This window comes from Musa acuminata, chromosome BXJ2-6 (genome assembly GCF_036884655.1).
Source record: "Musa acuminata AAA Group cultivar baxijiao chromosome BXJ2-6, Cavendish_Baxijiao_AAA, whole genome shotgun sequence".
Classification (NCBI taxonomy): domain Eukaryota; kingdom Viridiplantae; phylum Streptophyta; class Magnoliopsida; order Zingiberales; family Musaceae; genus Musa; species Musa acuminata.
In genome coordinates, this window is record NC_088343.1 from 3,558,960 (window position 1) to 3,581,879 (window position 22,920).

General features: G+C 38.8%; 3 protein-coding genes across 4 annotated transcripts; all 3 read left to right on the forward strand.

Annotated features, from left to right (window-relative positions):
- The first annotated feature begins 4,320 nt into the window (after positions 1 to 4,320).
- On the forward strand, positions 4,321 to 6,677 carry LOC103986794 (aquaporin NIP2-1-like). The gene is made up of 5 exons (XM_009404890.3): positions 4,321 to 4,497; positions 4,586 to 4,810; positions 5,539 to 5,733; positions 5,817 to 5,878; positions 6,223 to 6,677. The coding sequence occupies exons 1-5, from the start codon at positions 4,360 to 4,362 to the stop codon at positions 6,479 to 6,481; spliced, it is 879 nt and encodes a 292-aa protein (XP_009403165.2). The 5' UTR covers positions 4,321 to 4,359; the 3' UTR covers positions 6,482 to 6,677.
- A 1,238-nt stretch (positions 6,678 to 7,915) lies between these two features.
- LOC135614269 (uncharacterized) lies at positions 7,916 to 12,968 on the forward strand. Of its 2 annotated transcripts, none has more exons than XM_065111433.1 (8): positions 7,916 to 8,068; positions 8,454 to 8,779; positions 9,428 to 9,499; positions 10,006 to 10,070; positions 10,185 to 10,338; positions 11,339 to 11,428; positions 11,528 to 11,617; positions 12,495 to 12,968. In XM_065111433.1, the coding sequence occupies exons 2-8, from the start codon at positions 8,498 to 8,500 to the stop codon at positions 12,615 to 12,617; spliced, it is 876 nt and encodes a 291-aa protein (XP_064967505.1). In that variant the 5' UTR covers positions 7,916 to 8,068; positions 8,454 to 8,497; the 3' UTR covers positions 12,618 to 12,968. The 2 variants fall into 2 exon arrangements, with proteins under 2 accessions (XP_064967505.1, XP_064967506.1); XM_065111434.1 differs by lacking the exon at positions 7,916 to 8,068 and adding an exon at positions 8,083 to 8,142.
- Positions 12,969 to 16,432: 3,464 nt separating this feature from the next.
- On the forward strand, positions 16,433 to 18,737 carry LOC135613411 (protein FEZ-like). The gene is made up of 3 exons (XM_065110441.1): positions 16,433 to 17,290; positions 17,398 to 17,699; positions 17,773 to 18,737. Exons 1-3 carry the CDS (start codon positions 17,107 to 17,109, stop codon positions 18,496 to 18,498), a joined length of 1,212 nt encoding a protein of 403 aa, XP_064966513.1. The 5' UTR covers positions 16,433 to 17,106; the 3' UTR covers positions 18,499 to 18,737.
- Positions 18,738 to 22,920: the final 4,183 nt, after the last annotated feature.

Consider the following 22,920-nt stretch of genomic DNA (forward strand, 5'->3'; position numbering starts at 1 on the left):
TTTTTTTGGTTCCTATCAATATGTATGGTTACTGATATTTTTTATATTATATTTATCTTCAGAGTAACCTATGAATTTGCAATAGATTTAAGACTTGGATGGAAGAGATTTTTTTTGTAGAAGTAATTTTGTTTAATTGAATTGTTGCTTTGTGCTGACTTTGAGCATCTCACAAAGTAGGGAACCTAATCGTAGAGGAATCACACACCGCTGGAAACACTCGGCATTCAATGAGCTTAGATGCTAAGGTTTCCACATACACGTAAACTTGATACAATTGCCTATTCTTAGATACGTCCCCTATTGCACTCGATTTCCCAAGTATAATTCGTCGCTTTACTGATGAATACTAGCAGTGATCTCAGCTTCATTACTTAGAAGAGAGAGAGAGAGAGAGAGAGAGAGAGAGAGAGAGAGAGAGAGAGAGAGAGAGAGAGAGAGAACACTTGGTGCGTGAGCCTTGTCGCTTACTTGCATTCTTTAGGATCGGGAGAAGGTTCACTTGCTCCTTGAGCTTGAGGATTGCTCGGAAGTAGGAGTGCTAGTCTCTGATAGACTCAGAGCAGGTACCGTGCGTCTCCCATTCGTGTCTCCAGAACTTGTTGCTATCGCCACTAGGGCATTCCAAGCTTGATAGGTTCACTATCATGCTACCTAACAGGTCACTCTCTCTCACACATTTTATGGATAGAAATCACAAGAAAGAGAGCCACAAGATAGAGAAGAAGAAGAAGAAGTCAAAATAAGGCACCACCTTGGTGGCATCGTAAGGTTTAGTCGGACGATAGTTAGACGAATAAATTCCATCGTTGTTGTTTGGCCAAAGGCCATGGATGCCAAGATCTGATGTGCTTTATGTTGTTGTCTTTGCGTGTTGGATTCTCCCGCTGCCAAGATCTGAGAACCCTCTTCTTGTCCTGAAGAACTACGATGCATGGATATCATCATCTTGAGCTTTTTAGGCTTCGATCGGTGAATCCCAAGGAACAAACACAGTTGGTAGCGGCCGTCAAGAGCTTCGTTTCTCCTGATATTTCTCTCATTAGTTAGATCTTCTTTAGATTTTCTAGTGATCTGGATTTCTTGTCGATTGGCTTTATATAAAATCATAGTGATGTTCTATAAATATCCTGTAAATTGAATGAACAGTGAGTGCATTATGAACCCTATATTTTCTTTCACCAATCGATACTTAAGTAGAATTCTATCATTCCATCGAGTTGTTGGCCTCAGTTCCGTAAATCATGTCGCTCTTGTTTTGTGATCACACCAATCAAATCTTGTCTTAAGAAAACATGCATTTGGAGAGCAGAATCCAATGAGTCATATACACTGAATCGCAGATCCTATTTGCTGAGCTCCTCTCGGTTCAAACATAGAACCAATTGGCTCGATGAGACGCCGAATGACAAGCCTAAAACTTATTCTTGACGTTGGGCGTCACCGTGAAGCGAAATCTATTCTGACAACACTCATCCAGAAACGTTGCTCATTTATGCATCTAACATCAGCACGGCAGCCAAATGAAGCAAGTTTTGGTGATGGAGAAGACAAAGTGAGGTCGAGGAGGAATGGCACGACGCCGAAAGCTAAGAAACAGTTGCAACATCACATGGAAAAAGATGCAAGCATTTGGCACAAGGCATCAGAGAGAAAAGAGAGCCAAGGAAGGCCACAGTGAAACGATGAAGGAATTTAGCACCAGAACATATCAAAAGAGAAAAGAGCACAGTGAAGCACATCCTTCATATCCATTGGCAAGTTCTATGGCTCAGACGCATCCTTGTCAGGCGGAATATAGTCATCCACAGTCACCTCCACATAGAATATAGCACGAACAGCTTCCTTCCATTGCTTCTGTGTCATTCAAATCTCCTTTTCCGGCGCAGGGAGACTTGTGGTTTAAGCTTCTTCGGGGTCTGCAATAGGTTGTCTTCTTGACGAGCATATCACCTGTGACATACCATCTCTCGGGAACAACGACTCGATGCCATGATCTGTACGTGTGCGTCCTCTCGGGGTGCAGCAGCGTGGGCGGTGGAGAAAGAGAGAGATTCTCTCTCTGAAGCATCGCACACGGAACCTGTTCCAGGAGATTGAGAAGCTTGGATCGCCATTGACCGACTCAGTGGTGACTGGATATCTCTACCTGAGATGACGGAATGGAATCAGCACATCTCTCCATGCCTCTCGTTCTGCATCTGGGTGCAGTGAAACGTCTCCACACTGCCATTGTTGCTTGTAACATCAATTGGCTCCAAGCTTTGAAGTGGAGACATTAAGGTCAAGAAGTTGCCTCCAAGAATCATGCTTAGTGGCATGTGCACTGCATCCATGTCCATAACATCAACACAATTATTACTCTGATAGCCGCAAAACATCCACCACGAGAAAGTTGCCGGTTTTACTCAGTTTCCACCTCTCTCTCTCTCTCTCTCTCTCTCTCTCTCTCTCTCTCTCTCTTGTACTGGTAGTAAATGACATATAGTGATACCCAAGCTTATTAACTATGCAGTCTGCATTTAGCATGTAAAAACAACTTGCATGGTGTCACTCGGCTGAGTCAGAGATGTAAGAAGACATGGATAGGAATCACAATCTTATGAAAGGAAAGAACAAGAAGAGAGGGATAAACCAATGGCACCAAAGCAATGGTTGTCCATGTCGAATGGACTGACATTTACGCGGTCCTCAACATGTATTCTGTTCATCAAATGCTGACAAATGTATTGATGAGGACTGCGCAATGCGAGTGACCGCTTGCACTGTTTTCTCCTAACAAAACCATACCTATCGACCATGAATAGTTGTCACATATTTATGGTAGTGGTGAAGATGGTGCACCAAACTGTGTTGCCATGGTTGAGAGATGCTTCAATAATAAGGCTTTTCGAAAGGTAGGAGTTAGTGCAAGCAACATGCCATTGTCCCTTCCTCGAAAGTTGACTTCTGTGCACAGAATTCCTCAATTAGTGCATATCAATCCCATACATAATTCCTCAATTAGTTGGCTAAACAAATAATATGACTTGAATCATATGCAAGAAGATATGAGCCGACCGATCTTTCTATAATACATGCCATTTTATGCGTTTAGGTGCAAGTTTACATGAAGACTACAAATCTTTATTACCTTAACCACTCAATTTTTAGACCTTCTTTAGCATTAGATTTGCAAGGTCAAACATCAAGAGCAATGGAAGCATATCTCACATGCAAAGCGTGATGAATCTATCTTCTTGTCTTTATCATCATGGTACCAAACTTAGGTTCATTGTATCTTTTCCACTAAAATAACATTCAAGTGGTTTTGAGTTAAGAAAATAAATACTTAAACATGTTTGACATAAAAAGTAATCGTAATATGCATTAATTGACAAAATAAACTTCTTCTCTAAAGTAAATCCGTAATGTGCATTAATTGTGTCATTTTAGCCATCGCCTACGAAATCGTAGCACATTAGAATGATGCCTTTGTCTTCTTAGTCGGTCTCGTTTATACGAATCGGATTAGGAGGAATTTGCCGTAGTTTATATCTATGGTTGACATCCAACACAATTGGAATCATGTGTCAATTTGGTGTAAGTTCATTCCACTAGAAATAGCATCATTACAACTTCACTATCTCCGAGCATTACTGTGTGAAGGTCTTATTGTCGTTTTGAGATGACAAAAAGTTGTAATTGATACAACCTAAGAACATAAAAATGTTGAAATGCTTATTGATGTCTAATAATTTCATTAACTTTTTAGAATTACTCTTCATATTTTTGATTTATTAAGCACTGATAACAAAACAAAAGCCAAAATGACAAATCTAATAAATGTGATTTGTCATATATATCATACAGTGAAAGAACATGAATCATTTGAGGAACAGTACAGTCCATTATATGCATGTATCAGCATCCAAACATGGTACTCAAAACAAAGCAACCAATGAAAGAAGAAAACTCCAGTCAAAACCACTCTTTCCTAAATGATGGTAAGATACGGAGGATTAGCCACTCATGCATCCACAAAAGCTTAGATGTTGTTTGGCTGGCCTTACTAATCCTACCTCTATTAACTATGGTTTCTCAAGATAGTGCTTTCGCTCCTTTTGAGATCAAAAGTTAGGATTGGCTAAAACAAATGAGTGCCAAAAAGATCCACAAAAAATTTGATCCCATGTCTTTGACATCTTTCATGTGGAGGTGACGTGTGTGCAAGCTCATGAGAAGAACAACATGAATACTGTGTCCAGGCTTCTTTGTCCAATGCTTGGCATCAACATGAGCAGCTCCCTCTATAAATAGCAGCCTGGAAGGACACAGGAAGACCACACCTTGAGGAGGAGTAGTTCTTGGAGATTGGAAATGGCTTCCCAAACAAGGCCTAACATCTCCAATGAGATCCATGACATAGATGTAGTCACAGCTCAGAGCTCCGTCTCTCCCCGTCTTCTTCACCACGAGAGCTTGAGAGAACTCTTCCCACCCTTCCTTGCAAGAAAGGTGCCGCATGATGCCCCCAACACACACGGTTCATAACGACTACTCGCTTCATCTTCCCTCTGACTCATTCCTGTTCGTGGAGTTTCAGGTCGTTGCTGAGATGATATCCACCTTCTTGCTGGTGTTCGTGACCTGCGGTGCCGGCGCCTTGAACAAGAGCAACTCAGGCGTGGTGTCGCAGCTCGGCGCATCGGTCGCCGGAGGGTTGATCGTCACGGTGATGATCTATGCCGTCGGCCATATATCAGGGGCACACATGAACCCTGCCGTCACCTTCGCCTTCGCCGTCTCGAGGCATTTTCCATGGATTCAGGTGTGTTCATCCACGCATCTCTTCCACTACATCGAATCTCGTCTCTTTGTACCCTTAACTGCGCTTACACCACAGTTTCGAAGCTTTCATCCTTTTACCATCCGAACTAAGAGATAGAATAATGAAATAAACATTTACAAGGCATGCAAATTATTGAGAAGCTGTTGACATACATATAGGATGCCATATATTTCCTCTATCCTCAGAATACAGCATCATCTATAACAGTCAGTCGGTCATGAAAACAATGAAGCTGCATGTTCTTTGACTCCATACGCATGTACCATACTAGAGAAAAAAACAAGTATTAATGGTGCTGACTGACCATTAATTTTCTTCTTGTAGTTTATGATTCAATAAATAGGAAAAGAATAAAAAGGAGAACAATCTCTTTTTCTTTGATAATGAATGTATTGAAGTGTGTAACAGAGACAGAAAAGCAAACCTTTTGTGGTCTATATCACAAGGTATATATTTTGGCTTTCATTAGTAGTTCCAAAAGATAAGTGGCCAAATGACATGTTCAAATTGGATCAAATCATCCCACAATAAAAAAAAAAATAGAGCCAAAATAATCCTTCTCAGAAGAGATTCTTTAAGGTTGCCACCACAAAGCTAGAAAGGGATATGTTCTCAGGTCCCATCAACTCCCTTCTCCACCACTGAACTCGCATCGATGCCTCAGTGCCTACCTCTCTTCATGGCTAACCTTTTGCAATCACTTTCAGGTGCCCTTCTACATGTGTGCTCAGATCTCGGGGGCCATGGTCGCCTCCTTCGTCCTCCGGGAGCTGTTGCACCCGATCACCAACCTCGGGACGACGACGCCGTCTGACACGGCGGTGAAGGCCTTGGTCATGGAAACCGTGGTCACCTTCTGCATGATGTTCGTCACGTCGGCGGTAGCAACCGATACCAAAGCTGTGAGTCTCTGATGCTTATTCTTGTTCCGACATCCTGCTACTGCATGCATGCTTGTTTGTGACCCATCTTTGTGGTGATACAGGTAGGAGAGTTGGCAGGGTTAGCTGTTGGTTCATCAGTGTGCATAACCTCCATTCTAGCTGGGTAAAACAAGACATCTCATTTTGATCAATTTGTAGTAATTTAGAGACTATCAGGAATGTTAAGCACATGAACCAATCCCAATCTCAATCTTAATCTTGCAAGATCAATCATCATCTAACGTAACATGCACAAACCCTAATATATGTACATATCAGACAAGCATGATAGCCAGCAGCCACCTGCTCACCAAAACTTTCCATGCCAATAACTACTGAAAGCAACAAAGATTAGGAACAGCGCTAACACGAGTGAAGTGACTGTAACTCCACTCTTAGGCGATAACAACGCTAAACACAAAGGAAATCGTAGGTATACACCACTTAAGATGAAATGGAGTTGTGCAGGCCGGTCTCAGGAGGATCGATGAACCCCGCGAGGACATTAGGACCGGCGGTCGCGAGCAGGAATTACCAATCGCTCTGGGTGTATTTTGTTGGCCCGGTGCTGGGCACCGTCTCAGGCTCATTCTCCTACAGCTTCATTAGAATGACTGAGAAGCAGCAGCATACTACTGCTGCACAGAAGCTGTCCTCCTTCAAGCTTCGACGCTTGCAGAGCCAGGAAATGGCGAGCCCCACAAGCAATGCTTTCGAGAATGTGTAGCTTCGTCAGGAGACTATGGGCATTGCTAAGTATCATCATCTTCTGCAGCTTATGTTAATGATGTATGTCCGTGTAAGGCCGTGCCTCTTAAGCCGGTGGCAGGCTACTTAGTTCTGAAGTCACTACTCCTCCTCTGTAATCTATGGTGCAGTTTTAGACTGCAACATCATCTTATGAAGCATTATTATCACCATCATCTGAAAATTCAACTTTCTCGAAGCAATTTATAAACGATCATTTAAGAGGACATGCCACACAAAGCGAAGAAGCTGCATGAGAAATTAATTGCTTAGACTATCATTTTAGGAAAAAATAATTTTGACCAGAGCAAGAAAAGAGATGCATAGTTGATTGTTGCTCCATTCTCAGCGCACCAAAGATACTGTCGTTAACGAAATGGGATTTCTACCGGAGAAAGAAACGATGTTGACCGAAAGTCCAATGGAAAAATAATAAGAACTTCTAGTGCTGATCATTCAATAGAAAATCTCACCTTTGGAGAGTCGTGTAGCGCATTGTGCCACTGCTTAACGTACGAGTCGATCTTTAACGAAAAGAGGAAGGTCAAAAGAGGTGAGCTTTGACCATGAGACATGCAGAACCGAGTTAGCGAACAAGTAAGAGAGACGAAAAGGTCAAGTCACAACTGCTCTTCTGTCCCCATCTCCTCTCCATCTTTCAGTCGTTTTAGAAGTTGACTTTTGAGGAAGGGTGAGTGCTATTATACATCATGCATTCTTATAGAGATTTGAAATAGTCTCATTGAGACGACCGGATTCATTTCTTTGTTCTTTTCCATTGGTAACTACAATAATAGAGCAACATTAGGATATTATTTCAAGTACATAAATCACAATAAAACTTTTGACTTGGCATGTAATTCATAAAAAAAAAAAAATAATGGTTTTTTTTAATGAATCTCAAAGTGTTTTTTAAGTCTGTAAATGGCATATATATATATATATATATATATATATATATATATATATATATATATATATATATATATATATATATATATATATATATATCAACACCCAAACCTTCCACGGATTGTGGCCCCCACCGCCTCAATCAGGGCCGCGTTCTACGCAAATCACGTCATGCCGCGTCTTCCACTACGCGGAGAACCAAATCGCCGTCAACGACTAACGCCTCCTACCAGCCGTCACTCGCTTTCCAAAGAATACAAATGCTTTTACTTCTATTTTAATTACCCGTTCATCTACCTTTTCTACAATTGGCCGGTTTGGTGGTGTCGGAATTCACTCCATTCATTATTCAGGTATGCCCGCTGGTTCTTTAGGAACGGAAAGTAAAGTATCGCTCCACGAGTCGTATTACAAATACCTGACTGTTTTACCTGCCTTTCAATTGGAAAGACGTTTTATGATGGCGTGATGATTTATCCACAGGGCCACCAAAGGTTGCCAATGGTAACGTAGGTAGGTCTGTGGGTAATAATGGGTGGTAAACTTTCTGCCAACAAGCCTTATATATGAGTTCTATAACAATTGCCTCGCCCCTTCTGATAGCAGCCGTGGACGAACGAAACAAGTGGACGCGTTATTCTTCCGCTCTTTAGAGGTACGCCGATCTCTCTCTTCTTCTCCTTCTTGTAGTTTCCTTGTGGGAATTCTGGATTCTGGTGGAGAAACGCTGTAATTTGTTGTTATTTTTGTTGTCGATCCCCTATTCTCCTTTAGGTTCTGAAATTTGCGCCATTCGATTTGGATTCCATGTCAATTGCGTTTTTTTCGTTCTTTCCCGAGTTTGGTTTATCAGATTTGCTTCTAAATTTTGATTCTTGATTAGGGTGTTCAATGTCATCTAAATAAGATACTCCTCTTCAGCCATCAGATTTGCTTCTAGATTTTCAATGTAAATGGCTGATAAAAGGAACAACTTTTTTCAGTTGTCTTGGAATTGCTGGTTTTTGACACATATGAGGTCATCTATTTTTGGTTTACAGGAAAGTTTGAGTAGGGATTTTGGTGGTGAAGACGCAGGAAGGTGATGGGCGATCATGTGGTGTTGCACGTTGACCGGTTGATGACTCCCCAAACCGTTGAGACGGAAGGGGGTTCGGCATCTTCAGCGGAAGCTGCCCCTGTCCCCGCTTTGACCCTTTCTTCCATATCGGAAGCCGGCTCAAGCGATGAGAAAGGAGGGCAGGAGGAAAGCAAGATTGCTGAGGAAGAGGAGCCTCTTATTCAGATGGTAGACTGCCGCATATGCCAAGAGGAGGATCACATCAAAAACTTGGAGGCCCCTTGTGCTTGCAGTGGCAGCCTGAAGGTCTCTGGACATTTTGGCAACTTTGTCTTTTGTGGCTTAAATTTTAGTTAACTGCTTTGAGGTCAAAATTCCTCTATAATGGGAATTTACTTCTAAGGTTTTCTTCTAATAAGTTTCTTTAGCTGGCAACTTTGCTTTCTTCTATTTCGTCATTTGATTCATTAAAAGTAAACAGACATGATAAATTGGTTTGTTATGTTACTTGAAGAGAGATGAATTTTTATTAGAGTTATAATTTTTGTAATACCTCAATTAGTCCCATATCGGAAGTGATCAAGACTAATATTAGTTTATAAGGGTCTTATGGATATATTATTATCAATTTTAACTTAAGTATTCTGGTCAATGGTTTGACCTCAACGAAGTTGATAGAAGTTATCAGGGTCAGGACTCATATGAGCAACCAGCGAACTGTGTCGAGGATGTCAAGGGGGAGATTGTAACAATCCTACGTCAGGTTTGATGGGTGTACTACTAACAACTTCAGCTTAAGCATTTTAATCAATGATTTAGGTTTAAGGAAATTGATAGGCTAGTTATCCGATCAGCCGTGACAATTTCACACTTGTTTTTGTATGTATGCCTATTCTTTCTTTTCCATTTTATTTATGTCTAGGTTGTTCTCACTTGGATTTTTATGTTGTGCAGTATGCTCATAGGGCCTGTGTGCAGCGTTGGTGTAATGAGAAGGGTGATACAACCTGTGAGATCTGCCATGAGGTGAGTCATGGTTCTAACAATAATTTTTCAGTATTCTCCTCCATGTACGCGTTATTCATGTTCCTTGGTATAGAAGAATATACAGTTTAATATTTTTTTCTTAGATGAGTTTAAAATGTTATTCATAAAAGGGTTTTCATGTGTTTGATGTTCATAATAGTATTTGTCTGTTTATCTATTCATGTTCTGATTCATGGATCACCAGGTATTATATTAATGCGGTAGGAAGTCGATCTTAAATTATTTCCTGGCTTCCAAATCATGGATAATAACTAACATATAATGCTTTGTGATTCATTCAGTCAATACTTTAAGGCTGTTTTTCTGTTTAGCATTACTCATGTTTTCATTTTGTCTTAAGCTTGCAATATATTTTAAGCTTCTTACTCCAAGTGCTTACCTGATTTGACTAAACTGGTGCACTCATATCTGTTGTGTTAAAAGTTAACAGTATTTTTTTAATCTAAAATGTATGTTATTAATTAGCCCTTCCCTATGATTTGCAGCAATATAAACCTGGGTACACTGCACCGCCACGAGGGCATCCTGATGAGACCACAATTGAAATCAAGTATGTTCTGTTCATAATTTTTATGACACTTAAATTATGGTGAAGGATTGCAATAACTTTCTCTGACTTAATTTCATATTCTGATTATTGTGATTCTTTTTGTTTGAACTGCAGTGGTGGTTGGATTATTACAGGTTCTCCTTTGGATTTGCATAACCCCCGGATACTAGCCATGGCAACAGCACAGCGCCACTTAGTTGAAGCTGAATATGATGAATATGCAACAAATGCTAGTGGGGCTGCTTTTTGCCGCTCTGCCGCTCTAATAGTAAGAACCTATTATGAAGTGGAATCAGCCAGTGATGCTTTATTTATTTAATGAACCCTTTCAAAATATAGCTTTTCATTTAAAATTGTGAAGCTTTTAAGTTCTGGCTATTTCACATATCTATTTGTTAGTTATCCTGTAAAATGTACATGAAAATTGTAGTTGTTTTTTATGTAAATTATTTATGTAGACACACATTCCTCTCAATCATAAAATAGTTTCCTTTCATGAAGCAATGAAGATGACATAGGAAGGGAATTATTTTGGAAGACCAAATCCTTTTCCTTTTTTCTGCTCTTTTCAATATGCCTTGTTACACCAAGTAAATCAATTATCTTGTGCATTTATTTTTAGGAAATTGTTTCCTCCTTACTCATGTAGGTATCAAACTTTCAGATAAAAGTGGCTAGAGCTGTAATACAATCTCTATAATGATTCAATGGACTGCTTCTTTATTTTATGTAAATGTGCAAAATATATTGTAGTTATGATTGTGTTGTTTCTTTAACGTTTGATCATCATAATAGTTGGTTTCATTGTTTCTTATTTTACAAGTACTTGATTTGGAATTGTATCTATTTTGATTTATATTTCGTACAATGATCTCCTAGATAGGTCCATTCAGAGTTACTGCTTTAGTCTTTAAAAAACCACCTACACTGTTTGTTTTCTATTTATTTTTTGTTACAAAAGAGGGGGTGGTTAAACTTGCTATAGCTGATATGAAAATTTTGAGATTCCCCCAACTTTCTTGTCAAGCTACCCTTTTTATTATCCTGATCTTTTCTTGGGCTTTTAAATTTTCATTACATTATTGTTTGCCTCTAGAAGTTAGGTCTGTTTTGTTGGCTTGTGCAGATATTTTTTGCCTAATCTCAACATTAAAAATTGTCAGTCAGGTGCTTGCCAAAAGTATTATCACACGGAGAGGTGTTCAAATCTATTGCATACCTGAGTGTTTTATTTGTATACTTATGATTATTTTTTTATTTTTTTGCAGTTAATGGCTCTTTTGTTGTTGAGGCATGCATTGACCATTTCGAATGCTGATGGAGATGATGATGACCACGATGCTTCCACCTACTTTTCAGTAATTGAAAATTAAATAACTACCTTTTTTTTTGCTTTAAGTTCTTGCTTGCCACTAGCCTAATTGAAAATTAAATAAAATATAATTGATGATTTTCAGATATTTCTGCTAAGGGCTGCTGGATTTCTGTTGCCATTTTACATCATGGCTTGGGCTATAAGTATTTTGCAACGTCGACGGCAAAGACAGGTCAGAATTCTTATGATTATAAAATGTCAGTGCATTTTGGAACATATTAGATAAAGGATTTGATTTTCTCCAGAGTTGCAAAGATTGAACTTTTAAGGCATGCAAAACAAGCAACGCCACATCCATAGAAAGCAAGTCAACCATAATAGCATAAGTATAAAGACTAATCCCAGTTTTCCATTTTTAATAGTATATCCTTTAAATATTTAAAACAAAATTGTTGTACACAACTAAATACGTGATGGTCATCGTACCAATCCTTTTGACAGATAACTTTCTGCCTATCACTTCCTACATGGAAACCTAGTTCTATGGTGGCACTAGTTGAAGCTGGTGCTTTCCAACTGAATTAGTGAGCCTCATGCGGACTAGATCATTATTAGTTCTAGAGATAATATAAGTCAACATGGTACCGTAACCAGTTTAAAAGTCTGGATTTGTAGAAATTGAATTTGCTTGCATAAAGTTGATCTAACTCTAGGATCAGTTGAATGTGGACTGCACATGCAACCCAGAAAACTCCTTACAGTGGCATGGGGGATCAAATCACCAAAACAAACAGTATATGCAATCCACTTATTTTCACATGAATAAAGCACACTTGGTTTGAGATTACATTGATGTAAATGCATATTTCTTTGTGGATGCATATATAGGTGTTTGATTATGCTGCATCATTACTTGACCACAATTTGAGGGATATCTGTTGTTTTGGATCAAGAATTGATTTACATACCGGAAGCTAGTAAATCGTTTAATCCTGCCTTTTCCTCCCAAAGATCAGTTTAAAAAATGGCATTATGTGGTTTAAGCCTTTTGTTACCATTCTTCAGTTGTTATCTGCATCTGACATGTAATTTTGAATTCAAATACCCAGGAAGCAGCTACTTTAGCAGCGAGTGAAATGGCATTCATACTGCAGTCTGGCGAACGACGTGGCTTGCACTTCACATTAGCACCAGAGTCACCTGCCACTCCCCACCAAGAGCCACAACAATAACAGTTATTATTTGGAAGCCTCCTTTCTGTAGGCTTTGTTGATACAAGAATAGATTCTTGTCCATTCTTGTAAGCTCTGAGGCATTGGAACCGCAGGTTGCAACTTTGGCAGCATTTTGCTGCCTCCATAGGATGACATTGATATCGATACTCTTCTTTCATTTTTGTTGTAAATTTCAGTTGCATGTAACTTCACGCTTCCCCGAGGCTAAAGTTTTCAAATTGTACTTATCCAACTCTCTCTCTCTATCTCTCTCTCTCTTTTGTATCAGAAACTTCGTGTTGACCTTTTTTTTTCATGTTATTATCATGTGAATAAAATGTATAAAGGAAATAAATGTATTTAACATTATTTTCCTCTATATCTCACAGTAGGTACGCATGAGTCCATCAGAGCCTTGTGCTTGAGTGGTCATCGACTTGGCTTTAAAACACCAAGCAGAACGTAGCAGATTGTTGTTGGTGTCTCACTTTGCATGATAAGAGATACCAGTTGATAGTGGTATCGACTGTTGAGAGTATAACACGAGTTCTAGTTATTGGGATAATACAAAATATCATTCTGACCTATACCAAATGTTCATAAGACTTGAGATTAAGATTTGTTACCGATCTTATCGCCATGATTGACTATTGAGATTTACATTGGAATGTTTTGATGTTGATTACGATATACTAATATATGTTTTGAGATGATGTTTAAGAGGTTTCCACTTGGCATGATTGATTTCAGTTGTTCTATCTTTTAGAGTAACTTTCAAATCTTAATTAATTCCAATGTAGAGAGGGTCATCATCTACCACTGGATAGCACTGCATGAAGAAGGTCTTTAATCTTTGGAGTCTTAATATGAGTCATAGGACTGATTTTATTTAGTGTCAGATAATAAGATTACTTGATCTATATATTGTTCTGAAATGTTATAAAAGCATATCATATTATACAACATGTGACTTGTAAGAAGGTCCTTTTTTTTTTAATCTTTTGCCTGTGCAGCTATCTGCTGTTTATGTTTCTTCTCATTTGGAGTTGATAGCTTCCTCATAGGTTCTACATCAGACAATGCACATATATTTATCCACCTCTGTCAGAAGAAAAAAAATGCAACAATATTTTTGAAAGAAGATAAAGTTTTGTTTCATCATTAGTTCATGCCCATGGTGATCCACAGTGAGAAAGAAGGATGACTCAATCAATCAGAGTCCTGACAATTTTCATTTATGAATGAATGTGAGGTACAAAGGCATTTCACTTACTGTTGAACTTTGACCAGTGGAATCCTTCTAGTGAGAACTTGATTATTATTTTCAGGTACTCTGATGAGAATCTTTTGTAGATGGTCAAAATGATGGCCAAATTTTCTTCAAGATTAATTTTTGTGTCTCTTTGAATTCAACAAGGATCAGAGACATGGAATCACCCTTGACATGGTCTGTCAGCTATTGATCACTTCAAAACTCTGTTTTTATGCTTGAATAAAATTGATAGATAAACTAATCAGGAATGTGTTGATTTATCTACTTCATTGATAAACTTAAAGTTAACAGGCTAATTAGCATTCAGTAACCATTTGCTCTGTTCTTATATACTCACAGTTGTTGCTTTTGTTGTAGTATATGCTGGTGGTGCTTTGGCTGGAAACTGTATTCCATGGAACAAAGAATGAGATGGTCTGTGTGCATGAGGTTTTCAAACTGTAGGGTTTCTGAGGAAAAAGAGAAGGGATGATTGAGTAGACTGTAAGCAATTCTGCTGCATTGAAGCTTCTTGGCCTCTGGAATATGTATATTTCTTGTGAGATGGTCACTAGAACAAAGTGACCTATTGGGTTGCACACCACCAGTATGAACTGTGTGTCATTAATGGCCAAGTTTTACCATCACAGCTCCAAATATAGCATATAAAATACTCACATGAAGACTTTTAAGGCACACACATCACTATTTAAAGTCACAGTTTCATGACTGAACACATGCATACAGTGCATGTTGGGAAATAACAGTTGGATTTGAAGCCACAAATTTTACCTTTGCTTTATCCTTAGTTATATAATCCTAATATAATAAGCTATGAACACTGCAGCCATTGCATCCTACAAATTCTTGGCATGTTAAGAGAGACAATCCATCTGCTCTACAATGTTGTCAATGGATCGAGGCCTGCATATATGTTCAGCAAGTGCACTGCATGTGGATGAACAGGAGGTAAAAAGAGTATGTGGCTTGTGGAGAACCACAAAGAGTTATTGATTAGCACATTCTGACACATATATTTCAGTTCAGTTGCAGATATATTTCAATTACATCAAATTTTCCTTACTAATTTACAATGTCAATACACAGCATAAGAGGATGATGGTTTTCCATATGGCTGCTTAGCTAATGAACAGAGCATGGATTCTGCATGGGCTATTAAGCAGATCTATATGCCATAGTCGTACTTGGTTTTCCTTGAAACCAACACTAACTTAGGCCTCAATTCATGTAGCTCACTCACTCTCTTGATATCCCAAACCCTTTACTTGCAAGTTTCCCACCCATTAAGATAATTGAGCTGCTTAATTCCCCGGTGTGTTAATCTTCAAGATGGTGGCTGAGTCAAGTCTGTCGTACGAGCAGTATTAATCTACTGACAAAGTTGCATTTTTGAGAGAGAGGATTTGGAAGATCTAATCCCACTTTGACCACTGGATCTGATCTGATGTGAAAGTGAGAATGCGGATACATGGCCGCTGAGTTCATGCAAACCACTCAAAGAAGAAGAAGAAGAAGAAGAAGAAGAAGAAGAAGAAGAACCCTAAGAGATGCATGCATCACACTCGATGAGTTCTTTGACTCCTGCAGGGACTCGATCTCGTCGACACAAAATTTAATGTCCTAGATTTTGTTGAACCAAGGATGGATCAGCGAAGTGTCTTCGGCTACAGCAAAGCAAGAGAGAGGAGTGGCGTTCAAAAACCAAGAGGAAGAGAGGGAAGCTTGTGGGTGAAGGGTTTGACCCATATTTTAGCTTAGGTTGCACGCATGGGAGGAGTTTGGGATGCAACCCGAGGTCAAGGAAGAAGAGACAAGGGGGATTCAAACCGAGGAGGGCTTCATTTTGGGAAATGTCAATTGGATATTGGGGTCCCCAAACAATGGATTCCTCACCCTTTCTCTCCTTCCCTCAATTAATTACATGCTTCTCAACTTGCTGCCTCTTTGGCAGACATGGTTAGAAAATCTTGGTCATGGGAATGGGTCGAGCACCTTAAAATACACTATAGCAGGCTTCGTTTCTTCTTCTTCTTCTTCTTCTTCTTCCTCTCTTTCTCTCTCTCTCTCTCTCTCGTGTTCCTCCTCATACAGTCACAACATTAATGTTGTAAGATATCATGGAACATGCACTGTTATCCATGCTGCTCTTGCTGGCAGTGACCATGCATGCTGCCATTGCTCTTGTAGGGCTTGTTCTTGCAATGGAGGAGAGGAACAACTTAAGCTGAGAGATCAATCATGACGGTATGATGACAAACTCAAATCTTTTTAGAACAGGCATAAAACTACTTTTATCATGGAACATTATTGCCTTTTAAGGATTCTTCAAACCATCCTACTGAGGAATCTTGACAAACCTTGCTTGTTCTTGCAAGGGAACTCTGTCTCATTCTTTCTCGTATTGGAAAGCTTAGAGAATATGGCTTTTGTTTTGTGGCATTTCTAAATCTGTCAGACCAATTGATAAATCAAACATAGTATTTACATGTTTTTGTTTCTTCTGCCAATGAAAATTCTAATTTCAGATCAACATAAAAGTGCAACAAATGATTCAAAAGCAAGTCAACCAATGCATGAGTGCATATTGTTGGAGTTGGTGGTGCATCAAGTGGGGATGGGGAAATAAAAAAAGAAAAAGAATGAATCCTACAAGAGTGAAATGACAAAAAGTAAAACCAAAAAAGAAAATATTGGTGGTGGTGGAAAGTATAATAGATATCATTCAAGAATAGGCACTGACAAGCTGATATAAAGAGTAAAAGGAATATGTGGAGCTTAGAATTTGCAGGCTGATCTTGGGATTGAACATGGGAATGTGAAGCTTCTATTCTGTTGGGAAGTGTCCAGTCCTCTGACACTCTGTAGTAGACATTGCAAGATGAACTCACCTCGAAGCTTGCACTCTGCTTAAAGGATGTGTATGAACTCCAGGACAGGAGTTGCTGCATATAATATTAGAGGGACAGGTAAAGATTGGCGATCTCCATAAGCAGCTACGCTTCGAGATGCCCCGGCTATGACCGCCTAAACAAGTGTTTCCACTTCCTTGACAGTCGATTTAAGCAGCTGGATCAGTGTTTATAAGATCCGAAGATACGCCGGAGATGCGGAGAAGGCAGGCTTGAGAGGGAGCACATGCGAGCGGCGATCGATCAGAAGAAGCTGTCGTTCTTCTGTCAGGCAATAAAAAAAGGTTGAGCCAAGAAGATCCTGCCTTCTTCTTCCTCCCTAGTTATGGATGAGAGAAGCCATGATATGGAGAAGGGAGATGAGGTGATACTGCCGGGGTTTAGGTTTCATCCCACCGATGAAGAGCTGGTTAGCTTTTACCTGAAGAGGAAGGTGCAGCAGAGACCTCTTTCCATCGAACTCATCAGGCAACTCGACATCTACAAGTATGATCCATGGGATCTTCCGAGTAAGCTCTCCTTGCAACTCAGAAATATATGTGCGTGCGTGTGTGTGTGTGTGTGTGTTGTTGTTGTGGGCTTACCGAAGTGGTTCTTTTGTCTTGCGACCGAGAAGAGTTGGCCACGACGGGGGAGAAGGAATGGTACTTCTACTGCCCGAGGGACAGGAAGTACAGGAACAGCACGAGGCCTAATAGGGTTACAGGAGCAGGGTTTTGGAAGGCCACCGGCACCGACCGGCCTATCTACTCCTCGGAAGGATCCAAGTGCATTGGCCTCAAGAAGTCTCTCGTGTTCTACAAGGGCAGAGCCGCAAAGGGCATCAAGACAGACTGGATGATGCATGAGTTCAGGCTTCCCTCCCTCACCGATTCTTCTCTCTTCAAACGACCCCTCGATAAGAACATTCCTGCAAATGTAAGCTCTGCTGCTCTTCTTCTTCTTCCTCTTCTTCTTTGTCGGTGGCCAACTGTGATCGTCTCATGCGCAGGACTCATGGGCAATATGTAGGATCTTCAAGAAGACGAATTCGGTGGCGCAAAGAGCACTGTCTCACTCGTGGGTGTCTCCCCAACCTGAGGCCACTGAGCCCGACTTGTTCTCCATCTCACGAGCAGCACACAGCATCCACTTCGGCTCCGAGATGGTTTCGTGCATCACAGAAGCTGGGTCTGCTCCAGCAATACAAGTAGGTTGCAGCAGTCAGCAGCAGCACAACACCATCATCAGCTATCCTCCACTGGACTTCTCCTGCTACAGGCCCATCGATCTGGGGCACTGCAGACCATCTCCCAGCGTCCAGATGCCCACCAACTTCACGTTCTCTCCAGCCGAGATGCAACTGACATCCAAGTGCACCATGGACGTGACATCCATGCTTCTCAACTTGTCGCCGGCGATCCTAGGAGACGTCGAGAAAGCCTCCCACATGGACTTCTTACAACAGCCGCAGCAGTGCAATGAGTTCGCAGTCGACTTGCCGCCACTGGAGACAAACGCCAACTTCAGGCACCAAGTGGAGGAAGTGCCCATGAAGAAGATGGTGAACGCATGCGGTCTTAATAGCAACCGGTGGGGAGGCAGCCAGAAGAGTAGTGTGGACTTCCCCTTCGGCCTGCCAACAATATTCTCTGATGAGTGGAAGCCAAACTTGCCATTGAATTCTTCATCCTACCCCAGCGAGATCTCCACAAGTTACTCCACAAACAAATGTTAACCTAAAGGTAGGTAATCAACATCATCTGCTAGCATTGCTGTCAGCATGAAAGGAGAAGGAGAGAGAGAGAGAGAGAGAGAGAGAGAGAGAACAATGCTTGTTAACAGCAAAGCTATCAGATCAAGAGGCAAAGTGTGGGAAAAATGTAACTCCTTAGACATTAGGTTATGCATCTTAATGGAAAATATTTCTTGGATCAAGTTTGCATGGCCAAGAAATTTGAAGCTTCATTTTATTTATACTTTGAGTACTTCAAACAACTTACTTACTTCATATGGATTAGGTGTTATACAAGTTCTAAATGCTCTCTCTGAGAGTTGTATCCATGTCAAGTACAACTTCTTATTTTTAGGTTCCACCTTCGAGCTGACAACATAAGAAGGTATGATAGCCTAATATTTTTGTTTGGTAGATAGATTAGGTGTGCATTAATCTAATAAACCATACCTAATCACACTTCTGATCCTTTCTTTCAGGGAGACAACACTCTCTGAGCATTAAACTGAGTTGATGCATGATTCAATCCACTTATTCGTCTTTTCATATCGTCGATCTTAAATAATTGAGATATTATGATTTTTATATTTTGATTTTTCTTTATCGAAATTAGAATGCATTAATGTTTTCAAAAAAAGAAATAGCACCATAATTCTTAGTCTCATATATTTTTTATGCTCTAATCTTATGCTTGTGCTATTCAATTCTCTCACGAGATCCATGAACGCATGCAGATTGGAGTAAATGCACTCCACTTGAGCTACTTGGTGTGCTCATTAAAAGTTGCAATTGTCATAATATCCTTTAGTTTTATCGTTCTTTTTTCTTTTGGTATTTTTTCATACTTTTTCTCGTATAATATTACTAATTTATCTTGTTGAAAATCTGTTAAACAAATAAATTACATAAGCAATAGCATCTTCCTAAATTTTTTTAAGAATTCTTTCTTTCCTTGAACATACATCATACAACATTAAGGTGTGTATAGCATGATGAATTGACATAAAATTTTATTATTTATATAAAAAATTTTAAATTCATTTGATATATATATGTTGTCCCTATATGTTCTTAAGCATTTAATCTTACAATCATTTTATCTTTCAACCAAATTCTTAAATTATTTAAGTTTACTTAAAACTTCTTCGTTTTTTCCTTTAACATGTAAATCCAAGTCTGACTATTATGATCATCAGTCCAAGTAAAAAAATGAATGCTTTCTCCAAGTGATACTGGATGAATAGAGTAACAAACATCTGAGTGCATCACATCGAGTCGATGCCATGTTTTGTTCTTTTGACTTTAAAAGGTTTTCTTTCTTATTTGCACATAACACATACACTTTGATGGGTGATCATTCCTTAACAATTATGTTACTATATTATACTTTTTTAGAAGTTTTAAAGTCTCAAATTTTAAGTGAGCATTTGTAAGATGTCACAACGTAGAATTACCCTTAATATTGGTTTTTGATAAGAAAAATAACAACACTACTAACTCACCTTACCACCTAAGCAACAACATGGGCAAACTCACACCAAATCCTCTACAACCACTAACAGGAACTCGTTGATCACTACCTATCTTGACCCCCGAAAAAAGGCAAATAAGGTCCACTCTTCTTCCTGATTAGCATCTTCAAAGGGAATGCTTGCATGCACATTGAATCCAAGTAGCATGATGCAACTTCCCCAGCTTTACCTTCTGGATAAACGATGTAGGAAGTCATCCCTCACTTATCCCAAATAGGCCAAGAGTCATGGCAAAACATATCATCATAGTTGCCCTATCCTAATGTTATCCTTAATAATCCCCTAACAGGGTAAGAGACTCCCTAACCCATCACTGGCCTCGTATCATCGACCGCTCAGGTTTAAAACCCAAAGCTCTCATGCTAAACAGAGAAAGAAGAAAAAAAAATGGGCTCTATCTAAACTTTTCTAAGCTCCACTAAACCCCCTCCATCTATTCTACTAACTCGAGTATTATAAGGATTGGGTCGGAACATCCCCCTGCTGTAATTTTTTAAACTCAACTCAGTAAACTTATAGACGAAGCTCTTTTACCTTATATATACCATTAAATGCTTTTTAAAGTATTTCTCAAGCCACTTTTGAAATATTTATTATAGCAATAATCTCGAATATCGTCTCATCAAATTCTTGATAAATTGTAACATATTTGTTTTTCTCATTCTTCCTTTTATTTTTGAGTTATTTTCTTTTATTAGACTTTAAAAATTCTTTATGAAAATCTAACATATAAGGTATATATAGTCCCCATAAATATATTATATTCATTACATTTAATATGAATCTCTCCATATCTTTTCGAGAATAAATAATTAATTTGATTTATTATTCTATAAGCCTTTAATATATTTCACTTCTTGATACAATGAACAATTTTTATTATGTCTTGACAAGTTTAATTTTAATATTAGGTTTATCTTCGAGCTTAGAACGTAAAAAGGTTCCATAGCCTAATATTTTTATTTGATGGATTAGGTGGACATTAATCTAACAAGCCTTACCTAATCACACTTCTGACCCTTTCTTTCAACAACACTCTCAGCATTAATGGTTCTTCATGGTCGCATTATTTCAACAGAGTTGATGCATGATTCAATGCATCTATCTCATTCTTATTCTTCTCTCATATCGTCAATCTCAAATAATTGAGACATTATAATTTTATCTTTTGATTTTTCTTTATCAAAATCAGAATGACTCAATGATTTCAAAAAAAAAGAAAAGACAATAGCACCATAATTCTTAGTCTCGATATCTTTTTTATGCTTGTGCTTTGAGATTCTCACACAAGATCGAGATCCAAGGAACACATAGAGAGATTGGTGGAGTAGATGCATGCACCCCACTCGAGTTACTTCGTGTGCTCACACAAAGTTGCAGATACGATATGGTTGTCCCATTACATTGCATCAGAAGAGGTCGTGTGAGTGACAACGGAGTCCTCTTTGTCCTTCTCGGCCGAAAAATTGGATCCTTTTGGTGAGGCGAAGAAGAAAAGTCAGCAGCATTAAATCCACTAATCATTTCACTGTCTACTTTTATCTCATAATTAGATTAGTTCTTGGTCTTAATCTCGGCACGTGTCATGTTGACACGATCACCCAACCACTGTGTTGAATTTTCTCGTAGAAATTTGATGCTCATTGATGGCATATCGTTGCTCAATTTAGGGTCACATAATTTTGTTGCTGTGAGATTATTGTTTGGTATGCTAAGAAGAAAATAATAGAAGATAAAAATAATTATCGAAGAAGCTTTATCGAAGAAGTGAAAATGTTATCCCTCTCCTATTTATATAGATTAGAAGGAATGACTTCCCTTAATAGAATGAAGGATTTTCCTCAATAGAACAGACAGATTTCCTCGTATAGTTGGGGAAATCTTATCTTCTATCATACCGCTGTTATTATGTTATGAGGAAGATGAGGATTGGCCGCAGAGCCTATTAGGAATTTGGCTGCAGCGGCATTGGTCGCTGGCCGAGGGCAAGGGCGAAGCGGCATTGGTCGCTTGCCGAAGGTAAGGGCGAAGCTTTGCTTTTCTCAGCGGCGTTGGTTGCTGGCCAAAGGTAAGAGCGAAGCTTCGCTTTTCTCTACTCTGATAACATGATGAAAATAATAGAAAATAAGAATAATTATTGAAGAAACTTTATTAAAGAAGTTTTATTGAATAAGTGAAAAAACTTAAATATATTAACATGTCCCTCTTCTATTTATATATATTAGAAGGAAGGATTTTCCTCAACATAATTGAGGATTTTCCTTAGAGAAATAATCTCTATATATATTGGTGAGAGAAAAGAAAATATTTTTATTATTTTTTAAAAAAATAAAAAAATTATATATCAGTTATAGTATTTTTGAATAAAATTATAATCTTTTGACACCTTAACCCAAATATCATAAGACTATTTTAAAATATTATAACGAAAGAATTTATTTGAAAGAAGGCATCAATCGAAAAATATGAAAAAAAATATTTTTTGAAAAAAGTTCAAAGAAGTACTTTTTTTTCTGATAATTCACTCTTTAATACCCATAATTGTGTTTTACTTAAATTTAAATCTGAGTACTACCTAACTATCTAAAACTCATCTAAGAAAATAATTGTCTATTCAACTGTAATCACAAAAATGTATTATATATATATATATATATATATATATATATATATATATATATGACGTCAGGGAGGAAGGAAAAGAGGTTCGGAATACGTGGCAGAATGGCTCCATCGAATGGCAATGACAGGTGCCACGCGTCAGCATCAGACGTAGAAAGAGGTGACGTTCTCCTTCTCCGAGCTCTGGTTAAGCACGGAGTAACCCTTATCGGTCCACTATTTACACGCAAGCTGAGAGGCTGCTTCATCATCGACAGGATAATTCTAACAA